Here is an 11,019-nt window from a genome sequence, read left to right as displayed (position 1 = left end):
CTACTCCTTATTATAATGTCCAAATTAAAAATGTATATCGATCCTTATTATAATGACCAATATACAATTTCATATGTATTAATTATTTCTTTACAAAAATATTCATGATTAACATAGTTCTAAAATAACATGATAGTAGAGAAACATAACTCATTAATGTTTTTTATTTTTTGTTAAAAACCATAAGTGTAAAAAAATTTAATTTAAGACAAATTTAATGTTTTAATTAAATTAACCAAATTGTTTTATTGCGCGAATTTGTTAATTGAACCTTAAAATAAGGACCAGAGCAAGTATATAGTATAGATACAGAGATTTAATTTAACTTAATTTAATATTTAAATAATTTAATAAAAAAACATATACTTAGGTATTAAATTTTGTAATATTATATTTGAAATAGTTATTTTTATCGATTAAAATATATTTAATGTTAGGAATATAAACACAAAAGTTGGAAAGGCAAGATAATAAAAAACATAGTGTTGGTGTATGAAGACTGAAGCTACTACAGTTTATATAGAGTGCATTTTGCCAATTCTGTCCATTGGAGAAAAATTAAGAGAGAGTTTTAATCCTTTTAAAACAAAAATAAGGAGTTATAGAATGGCTAATAAAGTCACTGAATAACAAAACCTACGTACAAAAAAGTTGCCGATATATATGAAATTACGAATTAACCATGTGTCAACCGATTCAACTTTAGAATAAGAGTTATATAAGAGATATTGAATTCAGAGGAAATAATTCAATTGTCATTATTTTCAAAATTTAATATTTACCATAGAAAGGAAGGAAACTAAAAAGTTATATGTAACAAAAAGGAAACCGAAAGATATTGCAAAAGGATTTAGAATTATTCTTAAACTTAATATCAAGTCTATAAATAAGTAATATTGTGCTACGAGTTGTTCATCAAAACTCCATAATACCGAAAACAAAGTTGTATACATATTCAAGAAAAGATGAGACAAAAGACATTTTTGGCTCTAGTCATGTTTGTTATGGCATATGGTTTGGCAGCAACAACATTCACTGTATCTCAAATCCCTCCTTCATGCAATGGGGATGAATCATTACTCACCTTTTGTGGGCCTTATATGGGGAATATCCATCCCAATCCAACTTCTGATTGTTGTAAAGCAGCAACTTCTGTTTGACAAAGCCATGGCCACGGGTCAAGGTATAAGAGATCTTTGCAATTGCCTGCGGGTTGCTGGACCAGTTTTGAGGTTTCAAAAAGAAAAAATGCTAAGCCTTCCCGATGTTTGTCGGATTAAGCTTTCTTTTACTATGGAGTTATGTATTGAGGGCTAATAAATGTCCCTTCCCCTAACCCAAAAAATAATTGATTTATGTATTTATTTAGACGTACTGATGGTTATTGAATGAGAGAAAGCACAATTCATGATACAAGAAATCCAACCATGCTCATTGAGATTGATTCAAGTGAAAGTTTGACTAGTGTTTTGATATTAAATAATATAATTAAATATGGTTTTAGTTTTTTTTTAAATGAGGTAATTTTGATTTTGACCTTTAAATTATTCTTATTTTAAGCCATTTGAAATTTAAAATGATTATTCTTGATCTTTGTAAGATCACTAAATTTAGTTATAAAAGCTTTTAAAAAACACGTCATTGGTTTCTTTCATTTTAATTTTTTATCCATCTGAAATTTAAAATGATTATTCTTGATCTGTGTAAGATCAGTTAAATTTAGTTTTAATAGCTTTTAAAAAACACGTCATTGGTTTCTTTCATTTTAATTTTTTTTATCCATTTGAAATTTGAAATGATTATTCTTGATCTATGTAAGATGAGCTAAATTTAGCTGTAATGTCTTTTAACAAATACCTCATTGCTTTCTTTCATTTTAATATTTGTTTTATTTTTACCCTGGGTTAGAAACCTTACCACAAGTGTCTACTTGGTCATTAATCTCACTCACTTTTTACTACCGGTAGCTCAAGTCAATTTTACAAATGTAAATGTAGTGAAGCCTTATACTACTTCCCTTAAAAACTTGAAATTATTAATTTTGTGTCTCATTATTACTTTTATGCATGTTATTGATATATAAATAGTTTACTTATTTTAGGGTTCAACAAATTTTTTTAGAGACATATTGACATGATATACTGCATTATCGTATTTATCTATCTATATACTATATTTAAAGGAAACTTGGACTTCAGTAAGTCAATGGATCGAATTTCTAATTTGTAAAAAATTATTGATTTGATATACTATATGTAAATAAAGCAAGATGCTTTTTCAGTCGGTGGATCAAAACTTTAATTTGCCAATAACTATTAATTTGATATACTATATGTAACAAAAGCTTGAAGTTTTCTTAGTTGTTTGATCGAAATTTAAATTTGCCAAGAACCATTGATTTGATATATTATATGTAAAGTAAGGTTGGAGTTTTTTTAGCCATTGGATGATATCTTCTTTATATTATATGTAAAGGAAGTTTGAACTTCCATGAATTGTTGGATATAATATATGTAAAGAAATCAAAATTCTAATTTTTCAATAGCTGCTGATTTGGTTTACTATAGGTACAGACATATATAATAATTTATTATTTAATTTCTAAAACAAAAAATTTATTTTAAAAAATATAATAAATGAAATATTACTACTCATTACTATTATGATTAAAATTAATATTTAATTTAGTATTCGAGACTTGAATAAACATAAAATCTTAAAAATTTTAGAAAAAAACATTGTACAAATTTTTTTTACATTTTTCAAATAATAATAATACTAATATAGACATATTATAATTTATTATTTAATTTCTATTCTAAAATATTAATTTAAAATATTATAATAAATAAAGCGTTACTATTTAATATTATTATTATTAAAATTAATTTTTTATTTAGTATTTGAGATTTGAATAAATATGAACAAAAAAGTTATGAAATAGCATCATTCATTATTGGTTTTTTTAAAAAAATTAAATGATTCCCAAAAGGGTTAAATAATCAAATTATCAATTGTTAACAATTTTGGTTAAAACAACCCAAAGTGAAACAGACAAAATATTAATAAGAAACAAATTTATTGAATTTGAAGGTCTTAAAAGGAAAGAATGCACATCCGTCATAAATTTAAGACAAAGACTTTTTAAAATTCTTTAATTAACATTTAAACCATTTATATTGAAACAACTACTGTTTCAAACAAAAAATACTTGCAGAATCATTTATACTATTTAGCCGTGCTGGAAAAAAAAACCCACAACTCTTGATTTTTATTTCTAATGCACATTTCTTATTTATAAAGAAGTAGAAGGGGTTTGGTGCATTTTTTTATTCCCTTGCAGATGGATAAAAAAAGAAAAGAAAATGGAAAATGCATGAAAGCGCAACTCGATCATGCCGCCGATAATTGTTTTTTTATTACAATACATGATTCAAATTACCAAGTACCCGTTATATGCTTAAAACTATAATTATAAATATTTCCTCTGCATGTGTTTTTTCTTAATTCAATGATGTCAATAGTTTGTTATTAAAGAAACGTTATGTTATATCATAATAAGTTAGCTAGAGAAAAAAGTACATGAACGTTATGTTATTATTACTGGAGTGTCTATTTTTTTTAGTTACTTCACAAACATGATAAATATCAAAATCACTTTTTCACAAGAAATTGTTCCTTTCTAGTATTTTGCATACTTTTTATATATGATTTTTTTTAAAACATTTTTATCAATGATTACTTCCAATAATAATAAGAAAATCATGGAAACTCTCACCAGTAATCGATATAAAAAAACAATGCTTACTTCGAACATGATGATAGTTACTACCAAAAATGTTAGCAAAAAGTTTTTTGTTGTTTACAAGATCATATTTTATAAAGTTAACATTTCTTTAACCCTTTTGACATATATACTTTACACAAAAACCTTTCTCCAACAATTGATGGAAAAATCATTAAGGTTCAATCTTCAAGAATGTGGGACACTCATTGCATTTATAAGAGGAAAACTTTTATTAGCACTGATATGGTGTTGATTGGTGAAAAGGTTTCAAATCCTATTTTAATGTTTGGTTACACTACAAACATGTGATATATTTTGCGATGTAATTTTTTATAATGTTTGTTGCTAAACAATTACATACATGCTATTATAGGGAAGCGCTGATAAACAAAATTAACACTTTCACAAATGTTTCATTTGCTCATTGTTTCTCTTCTTGGCTTATCATTTTCTTTTCCTTAATTTAGTTGATTGACAATTAATGATGACACATTTTGGGTAGGTAAGTGGAGAAAGTTTTTAATTATGGATCCAATGAATTTGACGAGTGATATAGATTGGAAACCAACTACTTTAACAAGCTAGCATGCATTACTAGAAAATATACTTTTAACATCGGTTCAAGAATACATTCAACATCAATTTTGAACCAATATTGAAATGATCGTTGTTAAAAGTTTGTCATTTTCGACATCAATTATAAAACTCGATGTTCAAAACCCCAATCTACATCGGTTATCTCCAAAATCAATGTGGTATAACAACAAAACAAAATTGATTCAACGAAAACCAATGTAGAAAAGAAATTTTCTATATCAGTTCTGTCAAAACCAATGTGGTATAGTGTTTACAACATCGGCTTTTTCTAAAACCGATGTTGAAAGTTTCTTTTCCATATTTGATTTTCCTGTGATCGATGTTGTATACTCACTTTCTATATCGTTTATTACATAACCGATGTAGAATGTCATTAAAAATAAATATATGGCCTATTCTCAAATTTTTGCTCCCTGTAGTCTTAAAAAGACACATTAAAAGCTTAAAATAAAATTTTAATGCACTTCTATTAACAATATTTGGTATTTTCTTATATCAACAATTAATATTTGACTTTTTGTGACAGACACTAAATGACATTGTGTTTTTCAAATTCAAACCAAGATAAAAAAGATTCAGCTCCCAAATTAGTGAGACAGGATAACACTTAATACCTCTATGGTGTTTTCATGCAAGAAATTGTAAAATCTAAAAGAATGTAAAAAAATAATAATTTCAAAATAAATTATAAGCTACTTTTTAGGCAAAAAATAAGATAGGGATTCACCATCTAAAAATAAATAAAAATGTGTTGAAAATGATCTACTACAAAATCTTCAACAATTTCGCAGCCATATATAATAGTGCAAAATGAGTAAATTGAGAAGAACAAAAATTTTTCCTTTACAACCAATCAACAACATGAGTAGAATAAAAAGCCAAAAATCAACATTATTAATTACATTACATATTTGTGGATGCAATTGAAGAGAATAAAATATATCAAACTATATACATGTACTCACATACATAATTACTCAATAGGTATTTTGCTTTGATTTTCCTAAATTTATAATTTATGGAAAAGAAATTTCAACTTTCCATTTAAATAATTAAATTTCTTTGAATAATATTAAATATAATTAATTATTTTTCAATTAATTTATTTAATTATAATTATACGCAATTACAATAATTATACAAATAATCAAATAATTTGACACAAGTGATTAGTGTGCTGAAGGTAAGATTAAATCATTTGGATAGTATCCGGTTTCAATCGTTAGTGGAAATAATTATTGGTTAGCCTTTACTTATCTCGATTGAATTTCAAATTAATATGGATAAAAAAACCCTTAACTATAAAAATTTATTAATTTTTCATTTGTTTTTTTTTTTTGTTAATTAATTTTAAATTTGATATTTGCTTTAGTTTAAAATAATCTTAATATAAGATACCATAAAGATTAACTTTCTCATTATGTCATATATAATTTGCCGTTAATATTGAATTGTAAGCAAATGGATTTGAGGCTCACAGGTATAAAAAGGAAAATGTGTTGGTGTTGCCAAGTGGGACAAATTCCATGCAGAATTGCTCTAGAGAATGACACAAGTAACTTTTTACTCCCACTACATCTTATTATAATGTCCAAATTAAAAGTATATCGATCCTTTTTATAATGCCTAATGTACAATTTGGTATGTATTAATTATTTATTTTATAAAAATATCCTTCATTAACATAGTTCCAAAATAACATGATAAGAGAGAAACATAACTCATTTATGTTTGTTACTTTTCTTTAATGTGATAGGTTTAAAAAATTACTAATTTAAGACAAATTTAATACTTTCAATTAAATTAACCAAATTCTTTTATATGAGCGAATTTGTTAATTGAATCTTATAATTAGGCATGACAATGAAACTCATACCTATGGGTATCCACCCAAACACATCCCGATCTTGATGGGGAATACCAGAGTTGACTGAGTACGAGTTCGGGTTTGGAGATTACCCGACTTTTTTAATCGGGATAAGGGTCAGGACGGGGATGTCACTACCCATCCCATACCCATTCCCATATCCATCCCGATGATGAAATTATTAAAATTTTATTAATTACTTGGTAATTTTTTTATAATTTTTGCATAATTTATTCTTTTCTTGATGATTTTTATAGACAAATGCATTGATAATACAAGTAGTTAAAAATAAATGTGTAAAAATTATTTTTTTAAAAAATCAGATTTTCAATATAATTTTTTCACAAAAAAAAAACTTTTTTTACACATATCAACCAGGGATGGGGCGGGGACGGGATACCCGATACCCGACGGGTACAGGAATGGGATAATAAATTTTAACCCATCTGGTATCGAGGGGATAGGTACATGTATATGTTGGAGAATCGGGGTCGAGGACTGGGGAGGCAATATCCGTCTCTGACCCGCCCCATTGCCATGTCTACTTATAATAAGGATCAGAGGAAGTATATAGTATAGACAAATAGATTTAATTTAACTTAATTTAATATTTAATTAATTTAATAAAAAATGCACCTAGATATTAAATTTTGTAATATTACTTTCATTTCATATTATATTTTTACTGATTATTTTATCAATAAAAATACATTTAATGTTAGGAATATAAACTTAAAAGTTGGAAAGAGAAGAGAATAAAAAACATTGTGTTGTGACAATAGCCAATGTCCAAAAAACCAACGTACAAAACAGTTGCCGATATATATGGATTAACTGTGTCAACCGATTCAACTTTAGAATAAGAGTTATATAAGGGATATTGAATTCACAGGAAATAATTCAATTGTCATTATTTTCAAAATTTAATATTTACCATATAAAGGAAGGAAACTGAAAAGTTATATGTAAAAAAAGGAAACCGAAAGATATTGCAAAAGGATTTAGAATTATTCTTAAACATAATATCAAGTCTATAAATAAGTAATATTGTACTATGAGTTGTTCATCAAAACTCCATAATACTGAAAACAAAGTTGTATACATATTCAAGATAAGATGGGAGAGAAGAAAGTTTTGGCTCTAGTCATGTTTGTTATGGCATATGGTTTGGCAGCAACAACATTCACTGTATGTCAAATCCCATGGGGATGAATCATTACTCACCTTTTGTGGGCCTTATATGGGGAATATTAAACCCAATCCAACTTCTGATTGTTGTAAAGCAGCAACTTCTGTGTTTGACAAAGCCATGGCCACAGGTCATGGTATAAGAGATCTTTGCAATTGTTGTGGGTTGCTGGACCATTTTTGAAGATTAAAGAAGAAAAAATTAAAAGCCTTCCTAATGTTTGTTGGATTAAGCTTTCTTTTTCTATAGAGTTATGTATTGGGCACTACTAGAAAAAGTAGATTTAACATCGTCATTTTAACATTGGTTTTGACAAAAACAAATGTTAAGGTAAATGCGGTGGCATAATTGTAATTAATGTATAGTGGTTAACATCGGTTTTCTAGAAAACCGATGTTAATTTACTGACGTTAACATCGGTTGTTGAAAAATCGATTTTACCTATTTGATGTTAACATCAGTTTTTCAACAACCGATGTTAATGTCAGTTAATTAACATCAGTTTTTCAGAAAACCGATGTTAATGTAAGATAGGTTAACATCAGTTTCTTCTTGAAAATCGATGTTAAAGTTAACATCATTTAGTTAAAATTGGTTTCGTATTGATAACCGATGTTGGAAATACATTTTAAAATATCAGAACACAAGTCCTATTTTGCTCACGCTTTGGTCTTCTCCATCGAAGGTTCTTCTTCATGACTGTTTGTCTCTACAACCTAATTGAGCGTCACACTGCTTAACATCTAGGTATGTTTCACGACTCTTTCTTCTCTTTATCATGTTGTATTGAGTACCATGAGTGAGTTTGGGGAACTTGTGCTCACTACAATTATTTTTCAATATTTTTGCTGGAAGGGTTTGGTTTGTGAAACTTGTGGTCATTGCAATGTCCGTTTGGGGTGCTCACTTTGCAGTCCGTTTAGACAGCTGACAGGGTCTCACAACAAGGTAATTCATAGTGTCCTTTGCATGCTTCATGGGTAGCTAGGTAGGTGTTATGAATTTTCTTTTATCATTGTGTGTTCCCGCCAAGGCCCAACAACAAGTGAATGTCAACATTCATGTTTGTAAGGTATTGTGCATGGTTGACAGGTCTAGGACAAGGAGAGTTCCAATGGGTTTGCACAGTGTTGACATTGGTGATGTTAAACACTATGTGTCTCTTCAGGCAGAAACACCTGGAATTATCAAGTCCTGAATGAGACTGGGACATCACCCACCTATCATATTCATGGCATTTGATTCCTTGTATTTTTCTTCTTCCCAGCAAAATATACATTTAGAGTTGGACATATATAACAATGCTCCCACTCTGAGTTAACCAAGACATTGCTGGCTGATATGTCTCTGTGCACTATTGGAAGGGTGCAGTCATGATGAAGATACAGAGCATGTGCAATGCTTGAGGTTGTGACTGAGGTTGAATGTTGGTTAGCCATGCATGGCTTAACAAGGGTTTTAGGGAACCAAATAAATTGTGGGATATGTCAAGCTTTTGTAATAATGTGAGATTTGTAAGGTAAATGGGCAAGGTTGCATTGATTTGTTGTGAGATAAATCTAAGACAGTAAGATTTTTCAAGGACACCAATTCATAGGGAATGGAACCTTGAACGATGTTGCAAGATATGACTAGGCTCTGTAATAGGATAAGATTTCCTAGTGAAAGAGGTGTGGCACCATCAAGGTAATTTCTAGACAAATTGAGATGAGTGAGTTTGGGAAGATTACCAATTTCAGTTGGGATTGTCCCTCTTAGTCCACTTCCTGAGACCTCTAGCCATTCTAAATTCTTGAAAGCACAAAGGTTTAGTGTTGCAAATTAAATCCCTTGTGTAGAATTCGAGTATCTGATTCTAGTTATGGTTCCAGCATCATTGCAAGATATACCACCCCACAGATATTGTGGGTATTTGATTGCCCTTGAATACCCTTTACAATAGCTCCACACTTGCAGTGCATGTCAATAATTGATGTGAGAACAATGACATTCAACTCAAAATGACCCTTTTTTACATAATCATGAACCCACTCCCCATGTTGAAGTGCTCCTAAGTGAGCACAAGCACCTAACAGACTCACCATTGTAAATTCACTAGGCTGAACCCTTTGTCTCTGCATCTTGCGAAAAAGCTCCAATGCCTCCATGAGCCTCTTATTCCTAACATATCCACTAATCATAGGTTTTAAACTAATTGCGAGTAAAGCAATTCTGGACATAGTTGATAAAAGGATTTAAATACACTATGGCTAATTAGCCTATGTTTTTTTTTTTTCAGGTTATCATTTACTACTGCTAATTGGCGTTGTTGTGGAAGCTCTTTGATTATAACAACTCTAGGTACGTACGGACGGACTAATGACCATATATATATTATCATAGACTACTTTTTTGACTTTTGTCTCAGTATTTGTATACACATATACTAGTAGCATATTTATAGAGATACATTTATATGTGCCAAAGACTAATGAACCCTGATTATAGCAATTCCCTGGTGTTAGATTTAAAAACAATTGATTGAACTCTGCACCAATTTCCTTTATAGTAAATCACATAATCAATATGAAATGGATACAATAGCTAGTTACCTAGTTCTTCTCTATTATATAGGCATGAAGATGATAAACATATATTCTTTTTGTAGCTTTTCCCATCCATCTAGTTAACCATTTTGTCTTTTTCTATCAATGGAAATGCTTTAGATCACTGTGAGCACAGTGATGGCTTTGAATTCAGTCCATGGTGCTCTTAGTTATCCCCTTTATTTTCTGAGTAACTAGGATTTTTAAAGGTGGAAAAATGGGAGAATTACGTGGACTTTACTTGCCATGAGGTCTTTGTAGAAGCATATATGATATGAAGTTTTGATGATGCCAAAGATAAGTGCTTCTCAAGTTTGATCCAAGAGTCACAACTCTTCAGAAAATAACTCTTTCAGAAAATAACTCACAATAGTCACAACTTTTCAGAAAATAACTTCCAAGAGTCACAACTGTTCAAGAGATTTTTGAATGTCCATCAAAGGCCTATAAATAGGTGACTTGGGTTACAAATTCCCCAGAGAGTTTTTTCTGAACTGAAATGTCTTATCCTCTCAAAAAGATTCCTTAGTCAAACACTTGCATATTCAATAAGGAATTTTGATTGATCTTCAATTTTAATATCCTTCTCTTAAAGAGAGAAACTTCTTCCTCTTCTTATTCAAAGAGATTGATTAAGGGACCGAGGGTCTCTTAAGATGTAAGGATTTCTGAACACAAGGGAAGGGTTGTCCCTATGTGGTTCAGACTTTATAAAAGACATTTTACAAGATAGTGGAAGTCTCAAGCGGGTTGCTTGGGGACTGGACGTAGGCACAGGACATGGCCGAACCAGTATAAAAACTGAGTTTGCATTCTCTCTCTCTTCCCTTAAACTTCTTTTATTTATTGCTATTTATCTTTTGCTTTAAAGAAGTTTATTTTGAATTGTTTTTTGAGTAATTCATATTAAGGGTGCATTGTTAATCCAAAAAGAGAGAGTGAAATTTTTAATTGGGGAATAGTTTTTTTTTGTCTTAATTCAACCCTTCTTCTT

The 11,019-nt window shown here is 29.4% G+C and overlaps 1 protein-coding gene across 1 annotated transcript; it reads right to left on the bottom strand.

Annotated features, from left to right (window-relative positions):
* Positions 1–9,299: 9,299 nt before the first annotated feature.
* LOC114396966 (pentatricopeptide repeat-containing protein At2g42920, chloroplastic-like) lies at positions 9,300–9,659 on the bottom strand. The gene has a single exon (XM_028359121.1). It carries the CDS (start codon positions 9,657–9,659, stop codon positions 9,300–9,302), a length of 360 nt encoding a protein of 119 aa, XP_028214922.1.
* Positions 9,660–11,019: the final 1,360 nt, after the last annotated feature.

The sequence above is a fragment of the Glycine soja genome, chromosome 18 (assembly GCF_004193775.1).
Source record: "Glycine soja cultivar W05 chromosome 18, ASM419377v2, whole genome shotgun sequence".
Classification (NCBI taxonomy): domain Eukaryota; kingdom Viridiplantae; phylum Streptophyta; class Magnoliopsida; order Fabales; family Fabaceae; genus Glycine; species Glycine soja.
The sequence above is the reverse complement of the archived record's forward strand: the minus strand, read 5'-3'. Positions and strand labels throughout refer to the sequence as shown.